Source organism: Phalacrocorax aristotelis, chromosome 1 (assembly GCF_949628215.1).
Source record: "Phalacrocorax aristotelis chromosome 1, bGulAri2.1, whole genome shotgun sequence".
In the NCBI taxonomy this organism is placed as follows: Eukaryota; Metazoa; Chordata; class Aves; order Suliformes; family Phalacrocoracidae; genus Phalacrocorax; species Phalacrocorax aristotelis.
Window position 1 is genome coordinate 102,691,164 of NC_134276.1, and position 25,093 is coordinate 102,716,256.

Sequence of the window (25,093 nt, forward strand, 5' to 3'; positions counted from 1 at the left end):
CAAAGATAAGGTAATTTAACACTTGTATTAAGTATTGACTTACTGCAGACCATAAAAACTATAATATGAAGGCAAGTACAGTGCAATCCACTGTATACTACTATAGTGTTAACAAACTGACCTGTAACCTAAAATATGTTGGAACATTGGGTAAACCTTATCGTCTCATCAATGAAAAGGCACATTAAATACTAGTTAAATCGTTCATTTTTTCTTGAACTATCACAGCATACTTCTGTATTCACTATCAGTAGCAGATCAAGTGTAGCCTATTTCAAAAGAATGCATCAGAAATGGAGTTTTGCAAAATTTAAGGATATATTCGCATAGGGGATAATGCAACCAATATTCATAGCCAATAAGGAATAAATGTCAACAATGACAACAAAGGGTTATAATTTAATGTTGCTGTCAACTTTACTGTCTCTTAAGCATTTCATCAAAACTAGTTGGGCATGTTCCTTGTACTCAGAGAGCAGTAGCTTACATATTTACAATTTTTGATCTGTTTTCTATTAAATTAAGCATTTTGACTAAGTAAGGACATGTATTACTCCCTCTCCCTGTAGGAAATAAGTGCAAAATGCTGTTAAGATTGTATATACCTTAAGACTATTCAGATATGTTTTTTTTCCCCTGGGAGTTCACACACAGTACCACATCATTCTGCTTCTTGTCCAGAAGCTAGCAGTATTACAGAAGACAAGACAAGCACCAGTGCCTCTCCATCACTTGTCAAAGAACAAAAGCTGCACAAGACAGTGTCAGTTACGGTGCTGCTGTCCCAACAGCCACCCCATCAAATGTGCCTCTCTGTTAGTCTACTGAAGCACAAAGCAAGGTAGAAGTCTATCAGTTTTAACGTACAAGATAATTTAGAAACAGCCTTGATTAAAAATTGAGTTTTAAAATTTATTTATTTAATAAAAATTCATTTTAAAAATAAACATCTCTATTTCTCATCTTTACATATTTTCCCTTAGTTTACAAGATAATAAGTTTTTATTATATACAAAGCTCAGATGCAGTAGAATTTTTGATAACATTATTTGAAAAGGTTTTACATTTAAATGTGAGTTTTATACAGTTGACTGATAATTACACAAATTGCAAGGTATTGTAGCACCAAATGAGCCTGCTGTATTTATGCACCCAGTTACTAATAAGTAAACAAAAAGTTCTTCTGTTAATTGGGGAAGCTATTAATTTGGCAATTATTTATAAGCCATTTCCTACCTATTTATTTCAAATATAACAGTCATCTTTCCAGTGGCAGCTCCTAAAAGCTGTTACAGATTTTGGCTGTTTAAGTAAAAGTATCTGAGAATTATGCAAGTTCCTAGACTACTTTGCTTTAAGCAATATTATTACCTAAGAGACAGATGTGTTCAGCCTTTGTTTAAGAACAGAACCTCCACTTCACACAAACCCTAGTAAAACCATGAGTCTCAGGAAAGCTTTCACTAGCTTTCTGCAGCAAGTCTCATATGCAAGGTGTTCTGGGAGCTCTCTCCCCAGGAACAGCCGCCACTAAATCACTGCTTGCACACAGAGCATCTTCTAAGAGGTTTCTCTGCCAATGGGAGTACTAAAATCATTCCATGCTGAGTCCACAAAAAGGTATATATGCCTTTGCAGATATTTAAATCTAGTAATAAAATCCAGCCCCCCCCCGAATACATCTTGAACGTCTAGTGAAACTACAGAAGAGCGAAGATACAACTCTCTCTGAATTAAGCTCCCACCACTCTGTTTCAATAGCACAGCTGCCCCACTGCCTTGTTTCTGCTTCTTAAACTCATCTCTTCCAAGCAAGTAGAGAAAGCTGCAGCAAGGCAAAAATAGCAACACAGAGCATCAAACAGTCAGCTTCCTATTAAGCACTGCTTCTATGTATTATGAAACGAAGAATACAATATCCTCAAGCCAGAGGAAGCTTGCTGAAGTCTTCTCAAAGAACTGTCTACATATCACGGTAAATGCTGAAATTTAGTTAAGTCTAAATACTAAGATTTTAACACAGAAATCAGTTTTCCAATTAAACTGCAAAATAGTTTACAACTGACAAGGCATTCTTGGACAGATGGCAGATGTTCTGATAAATCGGTGTGTTTGTCTAATGCGCATTTTCAATTTTTAATGATCATTAACTTGTTATTTGTTAAGTCACGCCCCTCTATTTAAAATATTGAAATTTTTTTGTTTGGCCTTTTTTATTATGCTACTGTCACAACACTAAGATTATTCACCCCCCTGCCCATTTATATGCTCTTTAGGTCATTTATGATCAAACTGACTGCTGACACTAGTTTTAGAATTAATATCCTTTGGTCATATTTATCTGAAAAACACTTCAAAAGGACTCCATTTAGAAAGAAAAAAAATCACCCAAAAAGCACAACATGTTAAGCTATGTCCAGAAAGCATATATAAAAAAATATAAGTAAACCATTCTGTCCCCTTTTAAAATAAATTGCAAATATTTTGTATTGTGTCTTTTATGACTCTGCAGAGATTCTCCCCTTTCCACCTCCCTGCTTAAGATTGCAAGAGTCATCTTTGAATTGACATTGAAACAGACAGTGGTACGGTCTACAGCTTTTGATTTTTCCTATAATAATTAATAACTTTAATATATAAAACAATCTATTTGTTACTTAAATTCAAACATGCCTTCCAACTTAAAGCATATGCTGTAATTGTAGTTGATCTAATTTCAAAGCAACTACCCAAATATTATTATACCTTGCAGGAAATTGAGTGTTTTTCTAGTCAGCTTTCAGGAGAAATCATCACTTGAAATAACAGATAAAGTACTTGAACATTAGCATATTTTATGAAAAAATGGATGCTGTTAAAAGTTTGTAACTAAAGACTGATTTATAACTTCTCACTGAAGAACACTTCCTCTACTGACTTTTGTAATTTTTGTAATCTTCTTGTGCAGAAATAAACAAAAATAACACAGTTTTAACAAAAGACTGATCAATAAAGCATAAAACCACAAACAACAGACAACTACATTCAGGAACAAGTATGAGCTTACGAACAGCAGATAAAAATTCTGCATGTCAGTAGAAAATCAAGTCTCTTTATTAAAGATTTCAATTTGAAGTACTGATTCCAGCAGACTTGCTGACTTACTACAATCTTGCACTTTAATGCGAAAGGGCAGAAACTGGCAAATTCATATTTGCAATCACAGATCTGGAATCAGAGCTCAAATTTATTCTTAAATAGATTCTGCAGATCAAGTTGATTCAAGCTCTGAGTTCGGATGTTAAGTAGTATTTTCTTTAATAAAAAAAAATTGAGAATGTTTCAAAAAATGACATTCTAAATCAATCATTCTAGTTCAGTATTTTTTTCCATAATCAAGTTAGAAAATAATGAACTGAACATTTAGAAGAAAGGGTTAAAAAGTCTAGGATTACCTTCAGTTGATTATTGAAAATATCAATTTCCTGAAGTTTAGATCTGGTTTCTTTTTCTACTTCATCTAGCTGGTCTCGAAGCTGTTGACGTGCTAGTTCCTTGGCTTCTAAGGCTCTTTTGATAGTAAGAAGAGAATCTCCTGGTTTTAAACATATGGTGAAAGTAAGTTTTTGGAGGTTGGTGGGTGGGGTTTTTGCTGTTATTGTTGGGGTTGGGTATTTTTGTGGGGTTTTTTTGTAGGTTTGTTTTGGTTTGTTTTTTTTTTTTTACACAGAGAATTTTAGGTCACAGAAAGCAACATTTTTCAACATGCATCGTGGAAATTACAGAGTACGCTGTGTAATGCAGCTTCATGTCCTATATAAACTTAGACATGTACAAAAATGTACTTACTGTGCAAACTGTTCTGTTGAACTTGCTTTAGCTGGTCATTAAGCAATTGCTTTTCTGGAATCAACCTTCCAAGCATCTGCTGAGATTCCTGAATAGAGGACAAGGAGGAGAGAGAAAACAAGAAGAGAAACAGACAAAAAGGTGAGTGAAGGATGACCATAAAACCTCTCATTTTAATTTCTTCTGAAATTACTCTACTTTGTCTCTCACTAAATTATGTGTAATTGCTATTATTCAACCACTGTATGTGTAGTACTACCACTCAGACATAGTTCTCCGCCCATATAAAAGAGTGATCATATAAAATTTAAGCATATTACTTGAGAATTGATTCTCATCAAATACATAACTTGGCTTGGAATTACTTTAAATTCAGGGCAAACACACAAGGATAGAAGTCAGGAAATGTTAAAACAGCACTTACCAACCATTTAATTCTCATTTAAATAAATGAATATTTACTTTGATCAGTAATAGAAAGACAAATATTTACTGTTTATTTAAAGAAGAGAAAATAAAGGCTTTCACTTTAAAGAAATACATTATGGCCAAAAGCTATGGAACACAAGCTCTGTTAGATGACAACACTTGAGTCCTAGATCTCTCGACTTAGCACTCTTGAGAGAGGATTATGATCTCTCTCAATTTCAACACACAGTCATAAGATTGTATAACAGTATATTACAGGAGACTCAGAAGGTGAGAAATCCCTCCTTTAGTGAATCGTATATATGTATATATACGATTTTATATATAACTCTATGATATATAATCCTTGCTCTTTCTGGAGAATGAAGTGCTACTTCATACACCTTTCAGAAGCCTTGACCTCCAACTTCAAGTTGCTAAAACATATTATAGAAGCATGATGTGAAAGAGATTATTTTACAAAAGCCACCTGAGTATCAACATACCATCTTTTAGATAAACTAAGTAATTTGTTTCAGCAGGTGTCCTGAATCGCAAGGTTTTGAGGAATCAACGATCTGGTAATTTCAATTTGTCATGAAGGACTGCAAATGACATAATACAATCCTAAGAATAAACATAACCTAATCGCTTAATACCAGAGTCAGTCCCATGAAAAGTTTTCAGTTGTTGAAACAAGAACACAAGGTTGACTGTACTGATATGACTTTGTAGTTGACCCACTTTAGTCATGGCAGCCTTTGCTTGGGCTTCTGCAGTGTACAGCTCAGATCTTATGATTATGCAATGACTACAGACTAGTGTAATCTCTTTATGTTCCAAAAAACGTACTTAGCACAGCAGAGTCAAGGACTTTACAAATTCACAAAGTATCAAAATGAAAATGAACTAGGCATTTGACTATTAAGAGTTACATGTGCCCTTCACTGTGCAGCTGCATTGCCTACAGCATCAGCAGATCTTTTTCAACCCTTCAAGGATATCGTGAAGGCCAGATACTCCTATCAAGGGACCATTATCCCTTCCTAGAACCAAATGAGGAACTGGAATCTATAATGTAGCACTTTCCAAACTGTCTGCCTGACGGGGCCTACCTCCTTCCCAACAGCCACCTTTACCATGTTTTTAAACTACTTGCAAACACCTATACTTTGTGTTCACACTTTCCCTTCCTCCAGAGCCTCCCACCCGAATACCTGCATGCCCCATGCCATAGTTTAGTACAAAAAAAATGTAAACAGTATTATTAAATTAGTGTAGCACACAGGCATCATGGAAATGAAGTTTTCAAGTAGTATAACCCAAGAAAGGTGGCATCTTTTAGACTAAATGTATTGATGGATAAACCCCAAAAGGAAAGGAAATCTCCTTTCAAGACACAAGGATATAAAAATTGTATCATTCCAATTCAAGAACCATTTAGATAAGCCAAATAGCAGAATGGATATCAAACTGAAACAGGATTTACAGGAAAATTACCATTCTTCGAGCACAAAAAATTAACATAGGACAGTATTTCAGGATGGAATGGAATCCTAAACTTAGCTGTTTAAAGGTCAGAATACTTATAAACTCCAGACTACTCAATCTTAATACACAGAATTGTTTGGAGAGTATTTAAGGACAGAGAATGCCAAGGGATCGTGAGGGTCAAGTTTTGTTTCCTGAAATCACAGACAACCATGTAATATGCACCTATTTCAAGAGCATCCACAACAAGCTTTTCCACATCCTTTAGTTATACTGAAGAAAAGGATGAAAGAAATTAATGGCATCACCAACACTGAAGTTTCATGCAACAAGAAACTTCAGAGAATTGATAATGTCCCATATAGAAGTAGAAGGCAAACAAAAACAATCAAAAACCAGTTCCTGTCAATCTAATGAGGGAAAGTTCTCTTCAGATCCTATGCCCTAAGCATGAGGGCGTATGAGAAATGGAGATACCACTATACATCTTAAGACTCTGCCACCTACCCTGCTTCCAGTACTTCAGAGGAAAGCTAAATTACTTGGGAGCCAAAGTCTTCAATAAGGGATGCAAATAATCCCTGCAGGTAACTAGCAGGGGCCCTGCAGACAGTGTAAACATGATTCAAACAGATACAGTTAAGGTGTTTGGAAGGCGGGATCCTTCCAAACATCCCTGGAAATATCTCTCTACCAGATACCACAGATTCATGTAATTAGCACAAATTTTCATCACCCAGGATTAATTGTTACACACTTTCTTCCACAAGTTTAATAAAAATCTATCTTGAAGGTAATTAATAGATTGAAGAGTAATTACTCCTTTGAATTAACTCATCTTTCCATAGCAAGTGTCAGATGTATTAAACTAAAGTATTTCCAAGTGAAGATATATCATCCTACAAAGATAACTGACAATATTGACTTCTTAATCTATTAGAGAGTTTAGAGAATCAAAATCTCCTTTTTAAAAAGTCACTTACTGCTTTAGTCTTTCCTCTACAAATTAGAGAGTAAAATTTACAGGATATTTGAGAAACTCATCTTTTTTCAGGGGAAAAAAAAAAATCCACTCTTTTAGGTTCTCCTCAGATAAAATTTGGCCCTTTCTACTAAGCAGGGACACTTCTTTCCGGAATCACAATTGTGATAAAACCCTCAAGCACACTAACTGAAATATTAGTGGTCACAATCAATGATCACCTGAGAGAAGATAATACCACAAAGCCACAGCTATTGCTGCCAACCTAAAAAACCCAAACACCTCAAAACCAAAAATCCAGCAAAACAACTGCCAAGAAAGGCAAGTGTTATTTTCATTACAGAAGAGCTCTTACAGTCATTGTGAATGAAGTGAATAGGCATTAACTAGGCTGCTGGATACACACCATCTAGTACCAATTACAGTGACCAGAAATGGTTAAAAATCACTACAAATGTAGTAGTGATTCCAAGAGTAAAATGTAGACAACTGTGCAATATTCATTGTACTTCACCAGATGTTTCAATAAAATTTCAGTGGTGTCAAAATGCTGAAGACAAAAAAAAAAGGCAATCTGCTTTTCAACCTTTGTGACTGGGTACTAAGTAGCACAAACTAAACGTTAGGAAGGCTTAAGAAAGAAGAAGAAATGTCAAAAAAATACTCATACATAAAACAAAAAAACCTGAACTTTCAAATTCTGGTTTTGTTCAGGTAAATGTGCTATATTAATTAAGCTTAGAAAATTGAAATGGAACAGTCGGATTAGCTTTTAAGATGGGTTTTACACCTAAGCCTTCATAACTTAAGTACGAGATTCTCTTTGTAGTGGTAGAAAAAGCACTGAGAGCTCCCATTACTGGCCAAGAATTAATGTCAAGCAATATAAAAATATTTAATAAAGAGAAAGAACCCTAAATCAAATACTACAATTAATCTAGAGACCTTTACAAATGGCAAAGAATATTCTTTCACTAAAAAGAGACATCTAGACAATTCCGTCTTTAATTTGACAGAGACTTTTAGATAAAGAAGTAGGAAAGACAAATGCCAGGGTTAAACCAGGAACTAACTGGTTTAACTGATAATTTTGAAAGTTCATTATATTTTTTTTTTTTTAAAAAAGCAAGCATCGTCAGCAAGCCACTTCACTGAAGTAAATTCTCTCTTTCAGCACACATACGCAATCACCACCAGCAAAATACATTCTTATTGAATAAATTTGAATGAAAATAAAATTTCATTCCCCTCATCCCCCCAAACCCTGTAACATCCTCAGCCAAACAATTTATTTACTGCTCCCCACAACAGGATTCTGTGAGGATGAAGTGATAATCACAGACACACCTTCAAGTGTAGGAAGCAATTCACAGACAAGTCTGAAAAACATTCATGATCTACAACAATTTCTTATGTACAAGGAACAACGCATCATATATTGTGGCAAGTTTGCTTAGGATATTGATGCAATTGAGGAGATCAAAATGCAAGGCTAAGAACAAAATTAGAGATCATTTTCTCACCTGTAGCTGCTGTTGCAAATGGGTGATTTCTGCAATTCTTAGTTCTCTAGATTTATTTGTACTTTCAATTTCTTGTCTTTGGGTAGACAGCCGACATCTGATATCCTGAAGCTTTCCCTCCAACTGATTTTTTTTATCATTCTTTAGGGAAGAAAAAAAAAAAAAGAAAAAAACCTCTTTCTTACTGGAATGGTTTGTCATGCAAGTCAGAATCTAAAAAGTACTTTCATTCCATATTTAAAAGTTGAAATTATAGAAATTAAACACGGCCATATCATAGTCACTGCTGCACTTGTGTGTTTTATCTGCACTTACCAGAGCTTCCAGCTCAAATTCTAAGGTCTTTTTCTTTGCCTTCAGAACAACTATGTCCTCTTGTTCTTTGTTTCTTTGATTTAGCAGTTCTTGCCGACGATTACGCTCCCACTCAAGTTGCCGTTGCCTCTCCAGTTCCCGTTTTGCAGCCTGTAGCATTTAAAAAACAATATATTAAAGATCTATTTTGAGAAACTACTCTAATCCCTGATATTCATATTCTAATGTGCAATTAAAACATTAATACAAATGCACTGCTAAATTGTGGTCTAAATATGTGTCTCTAAGTACTTCAATTGCCCAATTGTTTAAATGCTTACTTGAAGCACTGCTGAAATGGGGCTTCGCTGTATAGCAGATAGGTGACTAAACAGAGTATCACTACATTTTAGTTTCCCAAGATCCAGTTTTCTGATTTAACAAGTTGTTTCATACTAAGACCTCAAGAACTCTCCAGGATAGCATCAAATCTCTTCCCGACCTCCAACATTAGACATTCCGCAGCTTTGCAAAGAATAAAATGCTGCTGCACTGAATGCACCATTATTTGGCAACCTGAAAAAATAATAGCTTTGAGTTACCCAGTATGTGTTTTCTTTAACAAATTAACTGATCACAGGAAAATCATGAATGCCACCAAGTTTTTCTTTGATCATTCAAGCATCCCTTTATATCAAAGAAAATAATAATAATTATTATTTTTAAAGAAGTCCGATGTTAGGATCACACTGTCCTAGACCTTAATGTCTCATTCATTCATTTCACATCGAAAATAAAGAAAGAGACATCTGACTCTTTCTTTACCTTCAAAAACCCAGAAATTAAATTTCATTATTTAAATGTTTGCTTACTAAAAATGACAGCAAAATATTTAGTGTTCAGGTTACATTTCGTTCTAATCGAACACAGCCGCCAGTGACATAACCACCCTCCTTTTACCCAGTCGGTTACCTCTCTTCTTTCTATTTCTTTCCTCCTTTCCTCTTCTCTCTGCCGTTCCAATTCCCGTTGTTTTTCCAACTGTTTCTCTAACTCCAGTTGCCTTTTACGTTCTTGCTCCTGCCGCTCACGTTCTTTCCTTTCCTGCTCTGCCCGTTCCAGCTGTGCTAGACGCTCTTGTTCTTTGCGTTGCTGCTCCAGAAGAGCCTGCCTCCGCTTTTCAAGTTCTAGATTGCCACGTTCAAAGTTCTCCCGTTTTTTGTCTTCAAATGTAACTTTAATGTGTGGAAACATGGGGCAAAGGAGAATTACACTCTGCTACTGACTTAATTAAAAAAAAAATCCATATATGCTGAATCAAAGTGAAACAACCCTCCAATAGTACTAGACACAGCTCTCAACTACTGATAATATAGCTCCACAGATTAATTCTAGGTTTTATCATTAGCATTTATTCTGTAGATCCCCTTAAACCCACATCCTTAGGAAACAAAGGTGTGAATTTCAGTTCCTGTTTCTCAGGCTTCTGGGTTTCTCCACAAAGTCCAACAAGTGGGTAAAATTTAGACACACCATTCACCAGCTAATCCTCTGTGAGGACACAGGTTCTGGAGTTCCTCTATACATTTGATAATAGTAGCAGTACAAAAACCAACACTTCATTTACTACAAGGCAAAGAACTCAGCTGATGATATTATCAAAAAGCCCTTATGCAAATGACCAGAATGTATTCAAACTTGGTATGCTCATAAGATTTCTCATTACTGTCAGGACAAGAAATGGTTTGCTAAGGTTCTTGAGCAGATGAACTCAGGAAGACTGGATTCCTGCAGATTCACACCCTCATCACATACCGTCCTAAAAGAATGACCTTAGTTCCAGCACGTGTTCCCTGACATTCTTCTGCAATGTCAGGGATTGTCCTTCCCCTGTTCGACATTCCTAGGCCCCTCCCTGACAGTTCTTCCAAATTATTCTTTCCACTTCACCTTCTGTTTCTTTTCATACTCTGCGTGTCCCACTCCCATACCCCATATTCTATGTTTCACTCCTAACATGCCCATTGTTACATTTTTGGCCTGCAAGTCAAGAGGTAGCACATATTTACTTCAAAGTGTGCATGCACTAACTGTTTGAGAAGTGGGCCCCACATCTGCTGAAACAGTTGTATTTTTGTCTTTTTCTAAGATTGGCCCCCTTTCCTATTGCCAATCACCAATTTTCATAAAACTTGAAAAAAAATTAACCACTTTGATGTCTGTCAAGTTTCTTTAAAACTGGGTTCTAATAATATTAAAGATAGAGACTGATAGAGAATGTGATTATAACCCCCACTGATTTAGGAAACCAAGCAAAAAGGAAAAAACAATATTTATGTCAAGTCAGTCAGTTAAACGGAATAGGTAGAAGTTAAGTAGCATGGACATTAAGATACCATGTTCAAGGCTCAGAAAACTCATACCACTAAGAACACCAGGTTCTAAGATGGCTGCCCAGCAAGCTAGTATGGTTACTCAGCAAAATCAAGGAAGCTACCAGAGATAACAAAACAAAGCACATCCAAAGTACGAAAACAGAGGAGAACAACTTCTAGGAAAATAAATAAGTAGCTATCGGCTTGTGTTACTATGCTTAAGGGAAAGCTTCTAAAAGGTTATAAAAGCCAATGATAAAAACTCTCTTAGATGTCTCAAAAGAAAATAGCCCAACACCTAGCCAGATTTAGCAAAGCCAATGAAGAAGCAAGAGGACATTCACTATTAGAAAGTGATCTTTACAATCAAAAATCTATACATCAAATACAGTAAAAGGCTTATAAACTCAAGTTCCTCTAACTGAAAACAGAAATGGCTTTAAAACAAAAATTAAACCAAAAATGAAGGGCAACAGGTTGCCAAACCCAGACAATGCTAATCCATAGTTTAAATAGAAAATTAATCATCTACTAAGCTGTGCTATGCAGTCCATCCTTTAATCAACATCAGTGCTGTAAGATGAGAAGATGACAAGTGCAACACCAGTCTTTAAGAAAAGATAGTATAATGGTCCTGAAAGCTACAGATAAGTCAGTCTACTCCCACACTGGGCGAAGTAGCAGAGGCTACAATAGACAGAGGGTTAGTTAGTATACATGAGTAAACACAATACCATGGAAGAACCAACACACGAAAAAGCTGCCTCTTAAGTCTAATAGACCCAACTGTATCAATAAGCAAGCTAAAAAAGAGATCAGGTCAACGGAAGAATACTTGCATGATTTTGAAGTCTAATAAAGAAACTAAGCCAAGGCAGTGATTAACCTTCCTGACACTGTATACCAAAATCCTCTGATTCCAGAGACATAAGACTTAGGCCTCAAAGAGCCAATACAAGAGAGTCGTATCTCATCTGTGACTAAATGTTTCACTGTCAGACCTCAGTGAGGTCTGCTTCAGCAGTCCCTGCTATCTCCCTTCATCCTCCTACAGCTAGGAATTACCCAGCAGACTGCCAGCAGCAGTTAGTTATAAAATACAAACCAAAAGTAAATGTTGTATCTGAATTGCTTACATGCAGATCTCCTGAACTAACTTGGTGTGGAAAGAGACAGGTCTTTAGGAACTAACGAACAGTTAAAAGATTAGAATTAAGGGGTGAAATAAATTACCAACTTTCACAATTACAGAAAGATTCTCAGTAGCCTCCTTCAAAGATCTCTACTAGCAATTGTGCTGTTCAGTGTGCAACAATGATCTGGAAGAGATTGAAAAGTAACAAGACAGCTTCTGGAGATGATGCCAGTTAGTAATGGTATTAAAATAAAAACCTGACTGTGAAGAGCTTTAGAAGAATCTCACAAAACTGAGTGATCCAGCAATGAAGAAGCAGAGGAAATTCAAATGTTAATGAATACAGAGTAGCATACATGAGGAATAAAAATAATCCTAACTAAACACATGCAGTCATGAGCTCTAAAATGGTCAATAGATTTGTGGATGCATGTTGGCGTTACTGTGGCAAGTCTTCTAAAATAACGACTCAGACCTAAGCTGTGATCAAAGAGGCAATACAGTGTTAGAAAGCAATTAAAAATGGGAAAATCATTTAGAACTAAACAGAAAAGTACTATTACTGCATAAATCCATCTTCAACTGTGTGGCAATCTGGTCATCTCAGAATAAAATACAGAAAAAGTAAAGAAAGTGCAAAGAAGAGTGATCAGAAGTGTTAAGACATTTCTAACATTTAGCCATTTAGCTTCTAGGAGGCTTTCTATCCTTTGCCCCCCCCTTCCTTTTTTTTTTTGTGTGTGTTTTGTTGTTGTTGTTGTGTTGTTTTTCTTGTTTTCCCAAAAGCATAGCTGCTAAAGCTTATATAAAAAAAACATATTGTTACAGAAACTGCAATGAAACAGGCCTCTGTATGTACACTGTGATCTTTTAAAGAGTTCACAAACCGAAGTATGCTCCACCTAAGTCAGAAGATGTAGGACGTAACAAGTCTTCATTGCGGTCCTATAATAGGGCTGCAAAGTGCTGTCTCTGTTGAGGCTGCACAAAATAAGCAGCCTGAATGTCCCGTCCCTCATAACTCCATTGTCACTAGCACAAAGGATCATGCAACAGTCAGGCATTAGCTGGACCAAGCAATGACTTGGTTATGCCTCTGACACGTCACAAACTGATTTGGAAAGAAAACATTTCTTAATAAGCTTTCATAACTCCACAGCACATAACCTGACAATAACACCTCTCTGACAACAGCACACAATATATCTCTATTTTTGCTTGCTCACTTGGTAATTTCTTTTCCAGTTGCTGCTGTTCTTCTTCTAATGCTGGTTCTTCTGGTAACCTTTGGTCTACAGATACTGAACTTACAGCAGATATGCCACTACCAGAGCGTACTCTCCTGTCAATAAAACAATAAATCCAAGTTGCTTAAAAGAACATATGCCTGCCAAATTTATTTATGATTTAATGATGAAATCATAAATTAAATGTAACGATGTAATGTTTAATGATAATTAATGTTGTCTCAGTGTTGCCCAGATGATTTTACTCAGCCATGGCCATTAAGAAAACAGTATCCTCCAGAGTCCCAACAGCACACACTGGTGAGCTGAGATTCCTAGTTCAAAGTTCACAGCACCATGCAACTCACAGATGTGTTCAACCCCGTCCCCAAGATCTTACTTGTGACCAGTCTGAAGTTGAGGAAATGCCGACTTAAACTATAGCAAAATTTGCAAAGACAGGAAGAGCTCACTATAGCCAAACTAAAAACAACCCCCCCACCATGGAATAAGCAAAAAAATTTGTAATCTTTGGGAGAATACTTAAAGAACATGAAGTTATGATTGTACGCAAACACTTCTTCCCATTGCTGTTACCGTCTTCCCACCCATTTTTCCACACAAAAAAAAAGTGAAATAGAAGTAATGACTCACCACTACTACTCACAGATACACCTGTATCAAAATACATCTGACTTTGCTACAGCATAAATTCATAGCTTGTTTTGAATTCCAATACATCCCATTTGCTCTACAGAAGTATAAGGTTGAACTATAACACTTAAATTTATATGGCCAGACCAAGTAAGTTTTGGAAGGTATACAATCATATAACATTGACCAAAACTGTATTCTTACAAGGAATTCTTGCTACTTTCAGCATCCAGTACTTGTAATAAAACCAAAATGCTAGACATGCATTTCCCAACGAGAAGGCGCTCTGTGCCATAGATGCAGTACTTCACTCACAGGACAGCTTTCCCAAATGAAATAAGAATTTAGGAGCAAGATTCCAGAATTATAACCAGTTACCTAAACGAAGGCGGAATATACTCTGGAGGCAGTACAGGTGGCAGTGGCTGACCAGACATAGCTACATCAATTAAATGCATAGCCAGAATAAACTCTTCAGCTGTAAGTTTTCCATCTTGATCGATATCAGAAAGATTCCTTTTTAAAAGAAAGGTAGAAAGTAAGTGAATTCTTAAATATTAAAAATCACTGTTAAAAAGCATAGTTTTAACATATTCATTTCCAAATTAATTCAATTTTTCACTACTTTTTTCACACTACTTTGTTTCTTCAAAACAAATGAAAAGCAAAAACCAAATGCTTCACTGTTTCCCAAATTTCTCATGCATGTCTACCTTGAGACTACCCTAATATCCATGGTTCCTACTCTTTGAGTGCTTCCTATACCATAAGCTGTAAAAGTAATGTTAATAAATGGAGTTTTCTTGAACATCTTGTGAACACCCACTACACAGTATCATGTAGAAAAGAATGTTTGGTAGAACTTTTTGATTTGGTCTCCTCCTTCCCTGGGGGCTCCTATCTCACATTACAGAGCACATATTTGCAGCAAAATCAGTGCCATTAACATTCTAGCCCTGATGAACACAAAAACATTTTAACATTATGCACATATCAAAAATTATGGAGTAACACCTCTGGGTGGCCTAGAACAAATGCTCCAACAGATGCACAAAGTGCTTTTACTCATATTAAGGTGGCACTGGACAAAATTTAACAGCCTAAACTTCAGCTTTGTTTCTCTAGCATGGTGTACTCTGATCATACATGGAAATCTCCCATGATACTGTGAAAATCAAAGGCGAGCAACTGAAACGTTCTTTTGATGTCTCAAGGTACAGGACTTTGTTTATGGGATTTAAATTTGGAAGACTGTTATAGCCCCATTTGATCCATGCTTGTGTTACTGAACTCCTCAGATACAGCACAAGAACAAGCCAGTAGAATGAAAATCTAGCACGCGAGGATGTAATTAATCAGCTATCCTAACAGTCTGGGTCCACATCTTTGCTACGAAAATACCAAAACAGCTGCTACAGAATAGCTGACAACCTGCACATCAGTACTTTGTGCCTCTATGAGTCAGTGAATCCACCCTCAATACAGACAGACAAATCTTGCCCCAGAGAACAGCAACAGTGGTTCCGCTGCCAGAGAGTAAGTATCAGGAAAGAGAGCAATATTTAGGACAACAAAAGCTGTAAAATCCATTCCTTATCTCAGCCTTGGCAGTTTTGCATGTCAAAAATTGAGGGTTATGTTTAGAACAACTGGAGTACGCTGATGTCATTCCTTTGCCCACATAACCTATTTAAGTGCTGGCAACAAGCGGATTATTTTTTTGGCTAATCATCTGCTGGATGATTGGGTTGGTATTTTATTTTCCTTATAGTAGCTTTGTTAGAAAACAGAGAAGGAGAGAGTGCTTTTTAAGATACAACAAAAACATCAGTGCTTAGCAAAGAAAGCAAGTGCCATTGAACCACCAACGTGAGAGTGACAACACAGTTGGCATCCTCACAAAAAAGTCAAATGGGTTGGTGAGTTGACAACAGTTTTCAAGCAAAGACTTATAAGGTATAGAAGTTAATTAGAAATAATTTGTAGAGGACAACTGGAAATTAAAAATATACAGAAGCAGCATGAAGGCCATTTGAGAAGTCACCAAATCACAATAACAAAGTACTACCCAAGTAATAAGAAGAAACATTGCACAGTACATAGGAAAGCATGGCCTTCCAAAGCAGCAGAGAAGCTAATCCATGTGACAATAAGAACACAATAAACTCCAGCAAACAAGAAGCTGAAAAGAAACAGAGAAGCCCAGACAAATCCTTTTAAAATCCATTATTTAAAACATTTGTAACTTCAGCCCCTTGAAAATAAGCCCTTAAAAACTCACATAAAAGGCAGACAAGCCCCAAAGAAAGTATGGTTCTGGATTAAGCTTCATTTTGTACTACCTGTGCAAATGTACAAGTTTCACTGGTGCTACATCCCGTATGGCCAGGGATGTAGAAGACACATGAGGCTGAACACTTGGCCTGCCTAACAACCCCATAATTGAAACCCAATTTACGAAACATCTTTGTGAAGGTTGTAAAAGACGCTCTTTTTTACTTTTGTGAAGTAATATTAATAGAAGCATAACAGTGCAGGTTTTGTTTTATAATGTTATACATTTAAAAAAAACAACGTATAATGATTTATCAGTGGAGAGAGACTGAAGGGGGAGAAAAACCCCATAGTATACAGTATAGAGTATATATACTGTATACATAGTATAGAGTATAGAGGTTTAAATACAGTTTCCAGGATGGAAAAGGATAGACTTATTTTTACCATATTGTAGCCAGCTGAGCCTGGGGTAAACTTGACTGCATAAGAATAGTTCTTGCTTGTGGACCTAAAAAAATGAAACAAGGATTAACAGCAAATAAGCAACTTACTGCTTTTCTTGCATTACCATGTGGCTACTGCACAAGCAGAACTTAGTTCTGGATAGGTAACACTGAAGAGATGTTACCAGCATGAACAGGCTATACATACTGCTCTCCCTAGCCCCTCCCCGCCTGCTCCCAAATGGAAAACATTAAGAAAATACATAACCCTTCCCGTCTCCACAACAATCACTCAGATTGGCAGGGGTGGAGGGGGCGGAAAGCTACGAAAAGCAAAGGGATGCTCCCAGAACTAGTAAAATTAAGCCAGCGTACCACTGTAGTTTCTTTCGGAAACCGGATAGGCACCCTCATCAGTAGATGAAACTGAACACTGTAAATGGCTGCACAGATTTGCACATAACCCATTGTACCCTTTTCAAGAATCATTTCCCAGTACCAACCTACTTTGCAGAAAATAAAGCGAAGAAGGTGACAAAATGATCCCAGCTACAATAAATATTTACTCCTTAACAAGATCATTAAGCAGTTGGGAGATTTGAACAGAAAAATATTGACGATGACAGCAGAAAGAGAGTCTCTTACTGTCTGAATAGCAGTCTAAATGCTATTATAATTGGCCTTCTACAGTTCAGAAAAAGGAGACAACAAAAACTGCTTCAATACCTGTTAAGTGTCCACTCATTGTTTTATCATGGCTATTGAACAGCTGCCTGTACTTCAGTCTTGATGACTGAGGTACAGCCCACTCTGCCACAGGAGGCACACTAGAATTAGAAAAAGCATAAGGGGGAGGGGGAAATATAGTTTTAAATTTAGTCACATGAAGATAACAGGTACAACAGGATAAAGTGCCGCAGAGATCAAGTTTTGTGCCTGAAACGGCTCTTTTCACAAATACTTCCTTCTATTCCTGAAACCACAACAGCTTTGACTTCTTGTTTGAAGACATTTATCATAATTCAGTGTCTTAGAAGACGTTTTTGGTACAGCTGAATGACAGGCCTAAGAGTTTTGTATTTTTCTTTACTAGCAGGAAATCAAATAGCCTGAACAGTTTAGAGGAGCTAAAAGCTTTTACCTAAACATACAATAGCCTTACCACAGTCAGCAGAAGTAATATCTCATTCTACCTTGTCTTTAACTGGTTGTCTTGGTCAAATAATTCATAGGCTGATTGAGGAAAATAAATGTCAAATATGCTGATAACACAGAAAAAAGTGGGAAAAAGCTACACTTGAAAGCAATCAAAGTTTCTTGTAATGGAACTCAACTGACAAATGTAATATTCCCTGTTCTAATTCATCTAGATAATAGGTTGAGGGTTGTTATTTGTAGCTATAATTTCCCATGCTTGAAGGCTGACATGTCTTCATATTGAAAAAAACAAGCACAGTTTTTCTCTCTTTAGGCACATTCAAACTTTGTTCTTTTCTGTTAAGGTGGTGGGGTGGGGGCAGGCAGCCAGATTAAATAAGCATTTGTAACAGCATACCAAATTACAGTAAAAAAAAAAAAAAAAAAAAAGACAATAACCAAAACCACCAAACCCCTTTGCCCTGGTACACTGAGCAGATAGCATGGCAAGATCTTTCAAAGTTGAGCTGAGAAGGATTATATGAATACCCTACTTATGGACCTCATATCCTATTCTCACATGACAAAACCCAAAGCAGCTAATACTTCTATTTCTATTTTCTATTTCCAAACTATTGTGCTTTCATAATACCCTTTCACGGGAGCAAAGCAAAAACAAGCTGCATCCTAAATAATGAAAATAAGAACTTAAACTTTTTTTTTTAAAAGTGACTGTATAATTTTTATCCGTGTGAATACCTCCCTCATCAGTTGGGTTGGAGATAATAACAGCTGCTGGTCACAGCACCATGTTCTCATTTTTGCAGTTTGTATTAAAGATCGGTGTTGGTTTGTTTAGTCTGCTGTGTTCTGCTGTGATTAGTAACATTTTGCCTACGAGATTTGTTATGCAAACACTGGTTTTCAATTTTATCTGGTATTTGGGGTTTTTGCTGAAACCGTTACTGTACTTTGGATACCACCTTGTTGAGGCAATTAGCAATGATACCTCCTCCTCTGAGAGATTTTATATGGAGGAAATACAGAATGGTATCTTTGCAATTTTTTCTATGATGTCTCCGCCTTTATTACAACAACCTTTTTGTATCTTGAACATCCTTGGGTAGTTAAGATATACTTATTGTTAGTTTTTGGGCATGTTGTTTTGGTTTTGACTAAGCAATTTAAGAATATCACCCAGAAATCTGCCCCCAAGGCTTGACAGTTATGAGTGGCAGGGCATGTGGGATAGCATGGGCAAATACCTAGGGCAGTGGGCACCCCCAGTGTTTTGGAGTTTCACCCCCGAACAAGTGCAGAATCCTCAAAAACTAGTAGAATATTTGGAGAAAGTATGTTGTTACCCTGGGAACTCCAGAGAGACACAGATCACTGCAACGTGCTGGGGCCTGGCCTGTGTACTGAGCCCTGCTCAACAGGATTCAGTGCTCCCAAGGGTAAGAGAAGGTCTCTGGATTGAAAGGCAAAGTGACAGGCACTGCGGCCACTCAAACCCTCAGGACAAGCACTGTGGCTACTCAAAACCCCACGACAACTACTGGAGCTGACTCAGAGAATCAACCCATGCCAGTCGCCTCCATACACAAGAAGAAATATTGGAAGCGGACGTTAATTTGTTTGGAATGGGATGATGAAGAAGAAGGGCCGTCATGAGGAGAGGAGGAAGAAGTCATAAAAGAAATAGAGACCACCTGATCCCGGTCCATGAGCGAATTGCAAGATATGCGAAAAGATTTCAGCTGTCATTCAGGTGAGCACATTGTCACCTGGCTGCTCTGATGCTGGCAGGGCCAGTAGCCTGGAACTAGAGGGAAAAGAAGCCAAACAACTGGGTTCCCTTTCTGGGGAAGGGGGAGTTGACAAAGCAATTGGAAAAAGAACACAAGCCCTCAGCCTCTGGAGGTGACCCCTTTCCGGAGTGAAGGGAAGGTATCCCTTCAAAGATGATGTTACATCTTGCCTAGGAAAATGGACAACTATGGATAAAGACATCCAGTATCTAAGGGAATTAGCTGTGCTTGAGGTGATTTATGGTGACCTGGACAATCAATGGTCATCCAAAGATACAGACGAACCTGAGTGCACACGACCCATGTGGCAGAAGTTTGTATGGAGCGCACCATCCTCGTATGCAAACTCATTGGCAGTAATGTCCTGGAGAGAGGACGAGGCAACAACAGTGGCGGAGGTGATTGATAGGCTCCGGGATTATGAAGTAAACATCTCTTCCTCGCTTGTCTCTGCTGTGGAGAAACTATCCCGAGAGGTCCAGCAACTCAAAGAAGATATGTCCTGCTCCCCACCTGTACGGAGTAGCGTCTCAGCTGTTAGGAATAAGCATCCTTTGGCTCAAAGAAGAGGATACACACCACGGGCCACCCTATGGTTCTACCTGCATGACCACGGAAAGGACATGTGGAGGTGGGATGGCAAGCCTACCTCAACCCTAGAGGCACGGGTACGTGAGCTGCAAGGAAGAACAATCACTGAGGGAGGTTCCTCCAGGAAAGCTGCTGCTCCAGTTTCCGGTGAGCAGGTCCCCAGACAGAGGAGTAGAAGCGCTGATTTTATTTCTGAGCTTAATAGAGAGACTCCTGATTCACATTTACAGGAAGTGAGCTGTGAATGCCATGATCAGGACTAGAGGGGCCCTGCCTCCAGCCAGGTGGAAGAAGGGGATAACTGGGTTTACTGGACTGTGTGGATCTGATGGCCTGGCACATCCAACCCACAGGAGTATAAAGCATTAGTGGACACCGGCGCACAGTGCACCTTAATGCCATCAAACTATATAGGGGCAGAACCTATCAGTATTGCTGGAGTGACAGGGGGATCCCAAGAGCTAACTGTATTGGAGGCTGAAGTGAGCCTGACCGGGAATGAGTAGCAAAAGCACCCCATTGTGACTGGCCCAGAGGCTCCGTGCATCCTTGGCATAGACTACCTCAGGAGAGGGTATTTCAAGGACCAAAAAGAGTACAGGTGGGCTTTTGGTGTAGCTGCCTTGGAGATGGAGAAAAACTAAACAGCTGTCTACCTTGCCTGGCCTCTCGAAGGACCCTTCTGTTGTGGGGTTGCTGAACATCAAAGAACAACAGGTGCCGATCGCCACCACAACAGTGCACCGGCAGCAATATCGCACCGACCGAGACTCCCTGATTCTCATCCATGAACTCATTCACCGACTGGAAAGCCAAGGAGTCATCAGTAAGACCCACTCACCCTTTAACAGTACCATATGGCCAGTGCGGAAATCTAATGGAGAGTGGAGGCTAACAGTAGACTACCGTGGCCTGAACGAAGTCACTCCACCGTTGAGTGCTGCTGTGCCAGACATGCTAGAACTTCAATATGAACTGGAGTCAAAGGCAGCCAAGTGGTATGCCACAACTGATATCGCTAATGCATTCTTCTCAATCCCTCTGGCAGCAGAGTGCAGGCCACAGTTTGCTTTCACTTGGAGGGACATCCAGTACACCTGAAATCGACTGCCCCAGGGGTGGAAACACAGTCCTACCATTTGCCATGGACTGATTCAGACTGTACTGGAACAGGGAGAAGCTCCAGAACACCTTCAATACATTGATGACATCATCGTGTGGGGCAACACAGCAGAAGTAGTTTTTGAGAAAGGAGAGAAAATAGTCCAAATCCTTCTGAAAGCTGGTTTTGCCATAAAACAAAGTAAGGTGAAGGGACCCGCACAGGAGATCCAGTTCTTAGGAATCAAATGGCAAGATGGACGTCGTCAGATCCCAAGGGATGTGATCAACAAAACAGCAGCCATGTCTCCAACCAACTAGCAAATAGGAAACACAAGCTTTCTTGGGTGCTGTGGGTTTTTGGAGAATGCATATTCCGAATTACAGTCTGATTGTAAGCCCTCTCTATCAAGTGACCCAGAAGAAGAATGATTTCAAATGGGGCTGTGAGCAACAACAAGCCTTTGAACAAATTAAACAAGAGATAGTTCATGCAGTAGGCCTTGGGCCAGTCCGGGCAGGACAAGATGTAAAAGACGTGCTTTACACCACAGCTGGGGAGAATGGCCCTACCTGGAGCCTCTGGCAGAAAGCACCAGGGGAGACCCAAGGTCAACCCCTAGGGTTCTGGAGTCGGGGATGCAGAGGGTCCGAAGCCCGCTATACTCCAACTGAGAAAGATATTGGCAGCATATGAAGGAGTTCGAGCTGCTTCAGAAGTGGTTGGTACTGAAGCACAGTTGCTCCTGGCACCCCGACTGCCAGTGCTGGGCTGGATGTTTAAAGGAAACGTCCCCTCTACACACCATGCAACTGATGCTACATGGAGTAAATGGGTTGCACTGATCACCCAGCAGGCTCGAGTAGGAAACCCCAGTCGCCCAGGAATCTTGGAAGTGATCATGGACTGGCCAGAAGGCAAAGATTTTGGATTATCACCAGAGGAGGAGGTGACACGTGCTGAAGAAGCCCCATTGTGTAACAAACTGTCAGAAGATGAAAAGCAGTATGCCCTGTTCACTGATGGGTCCTGTTGTCTTGTGGGAAAGCACCCGAGATGGAATGCTGCTGTATGGAGTCCTACACGACAAGTTGCAGAAACTGCTGAAGGAGAAGGTGAATCGAGCCAGTTTGCAGAGGTAAAGGCCGTCCAGCTGGCCTTAGACATTGCTGAATGGGAAAAGTGGCCAGCGCTCTATCTTTATACTGACTCCTGGATGGTGGCAAATGCCCTGTGGGGCTGGTTACAGCAGTGGAAGCAAAGCAACTGGCAGCACAGACGCAAACCCATCTGGGCTGCCACACTGGCAAGATATTGCTGCCAGGGCAGAGAAGCTGGTTGTAAAGGTACATCATGTGGATGCTCATGTCCCCAAGAGTCGGGCCACTGACCAGCAGGTAGATCAGGCTGCCAAGATTGAAGTGGCTGAGGTGGATCTGGACTGGCAACATAAGGGTGAACTATTTCTAGCTCGGTGGGCCCATGACACCTCAGGCCATCAAGGGAGAGGTGCAACATACAGGTGGGCTCGTGATCGAGGGGTGGACTTGACCATGGATGCTATTGCACAGGTTATCCATGAATGTGAAACATGAGCTGCAATCAAGCAAGCGAAGCGGGTAAAGCCTCTGTGGTATGGGGGACGATGGCTGAAATATAAATATGAGGAGGCCTGGCAAATTGACTATATTACAGTCCCACAAACCCACCAAGGCAAGCATCATGTGCTTACAATGGTGGAAGCAACAAGTGGCTGGCTGGAAACATATCCTGTCCCCCACGCCACTGCCTGGAACACTATCCTGGGTCTCCAAAAACAAGTCCTGTGGCAACACGGCACCCCAGAGAGAACTGAGTCAGAATACGGGACTCATTTCCGAAATAACCTCATAGACAGCTGGGCCAAAGAGCATGGCATTGAGTGGGTGTATCACATCCCCTATCACGTACCAGCCTCTGGGAAAATTGAACAGTACAATGGACTGCTAAAAACTACGCTGAGAGCAATGGGGGGTAGAACATTCAAGCACTGGGATACACATTTAGCAAAAGAAAAGCCACCTGGTTAGTCAACCCAAGGAGATCTGCCAATCAAGCTGGCCCTCCCCAGTCAGAAATCCTACATACTATGGAAGGCGATAGAGTCCCTGTAGTGCATGTAAAAAATATGCTGGGCAAAACAGTCTGGGTTCTTCCTGCCTCAGGCAAAGGCAAACCCATTCATGGGATTGCTTTTGCTGGAGGACCTGGGTGCACTTGGTGGGTGATGCAGGAGGATGAAGTCTGATGTGTGCCTCAAGGGGATTTGATTTTGGGTGAAAACAGCCAATGAACTGAACGGCATAATGCAAACCGCTATATAATATTGTGTGTCATCTCTGTGTTGTATCAATGATATCATAGTACAAACCTCCCAATCCATGGAAGATAAACTTTGATGAAATAAGCAAAGTGCAGCAGCAATGGAAGGATGACTGACTTGGTATGCAGCAACCCAATGTCACATACACCATCTCTACTGCCCTGAAAGACTGATACGACAGATGGAGCCCAGAGTCATGGACTGGGTGAACTCAATGGGCATTTTTATGGACATTTTATAGGGAAGGTCCATAAACTAAGGGAATGATGACTGCATATTATGTTAAAGGATGGGAAAGGGGAGGGGTGGTGGTTGGTAAGGTTGTATTGGATCGTATGGGACCTGGGAATGGTGTAAAGGGTATGGAATAAGGGGTGCAGAATGTGCTGGGTTTGGCTGAGAAGGGGTTAATTCTCTTCACCGTAGTGCCTGTGGTGGTCGGGGACCTTCCCAGCTTCCCACGCTCTGCCACATCAGCAGGAGGCTGGGAGGGGCAGCTGACCCTGACCGGCCAGTGGGATATTCATTCCATACCATGTGACACCATGACCAGTATATTAACGGGGGCAGCTGCAGCTTGGGTCGGGGCGGCGTCAGGGTGGCGGGCGGCTGCGTCACGTGTGGTTTGTTTCGGTGGTTCATTCCCCACCCGCCCCGGGGTTTCGGCCCTCTTATTGTTTTCCTTTCCATTGCATTTTTGGTTTTGTTTTTTTTTTTTTTTTTTAATTTTAATTATTAAATTGTTCTTATCTCAACCCGCAAGCTTTACCCTTCTGATTCTCTCCCCCATCCCACTGGTGGGGGAGTGAGTGAGCGACTGTGTGGGGCTGAGTTGCCAGCTAAACGACAACAGCTAGATTTGAAGTTTCCACAAATTAAATGTACTTTGTCTTCCATATGTATATACCTTGATCTGCGAAGCAAGGTTACTGTACATTAAGTAATGAAACTCTTTCATGGATACTTAAGACTGTAGTTCTGGAATTAAAAATGCTGGAGGACAAAACAGTTGACTCATGTACGCCAAACACCACATGTGTCACGAGTTCACTAGTGATGACTCCGCAGAGTGATAAAAGCAGTGAAAGTGGAATTTTGAATTTCACCCTTCTCAAAACTCAAAATAATTCTCAGCTAAGAAAAAAAAAAAATAGTTCAACTTTGCATTTCAATTTAATCCACTTAGCTCTTCTTCCTCCCTTTCCATAAGCTCTGCAAATTACCTTGCTATCTGTTTTCTCCAAAATAAAACTTGAAGACACACACCAGTTCATCACTCAGCATTCGCAACAATCTGTGAAGGAACGTCCCCTTCAGTGCTGACAGACATTTCAGAGTTACTGAAGTAACTGCAATTGAGCTAAGGAAGCTCCAACCCTGCCCAAAGCAGATTCAGAGAACCATGCAATTGCACCTCAGAAAAGAAGTCATCTCACCTGAGGTTGAGGCCTCTG

At 39.4% G+C, this 25,093-nt stretch overlaps 1 protein-coding gene across 7 annotated transcripts in view; it reads right to left on the reverse strand.

The window, feature by feature from the left end:
- ITSN1 (intersectin 1) overlaps nt 1-25,093 on the reverse strand; it is a 147,325-nt gene that overhangs the window by 68,379 nt on the left and 53,853 nt on the right. For all 7 annotated transcript variants that reach the window (XM_075100803.1, XM_075100813.1, XM_075100785.1 and 4 more), the window contains 9 exons: nt 17,363-17,463; nt 16,638-16,701; nt 14,295-14,432; nt 13,263-13,378; nt 9,499-9,761; nt 8,548-8,697; nt 8,233-8,373; nt 3,829-3,916; nt 3,435-3,574 (listed from right to left, as the gene is read on the reverse strand). In XM_075100803.1, coding sequence (XP_074956904.1) covers nt 3,435-3,574; nt 3,829-3,916; nt 8,233-8,373; nt 8,548-8,697; nt 9,499-9,761; nt 13,263-13,378; nt 14,295-14,432; nt 16,638-16,701; nt 17,363-17,463 — 1,201 coding nt within the window. The remainder of the gene's footprint in view (nt 1-3,434; nt 3,575-3,828; nt 3,917-8,232; nt 8,374-8,547; nt 8,698-9,498; nt 9,762-13,262; nt 13,379-14,294; nt 14,433-16,637; nt 16,702-17,362; nt 17,464-25,093) is intronic.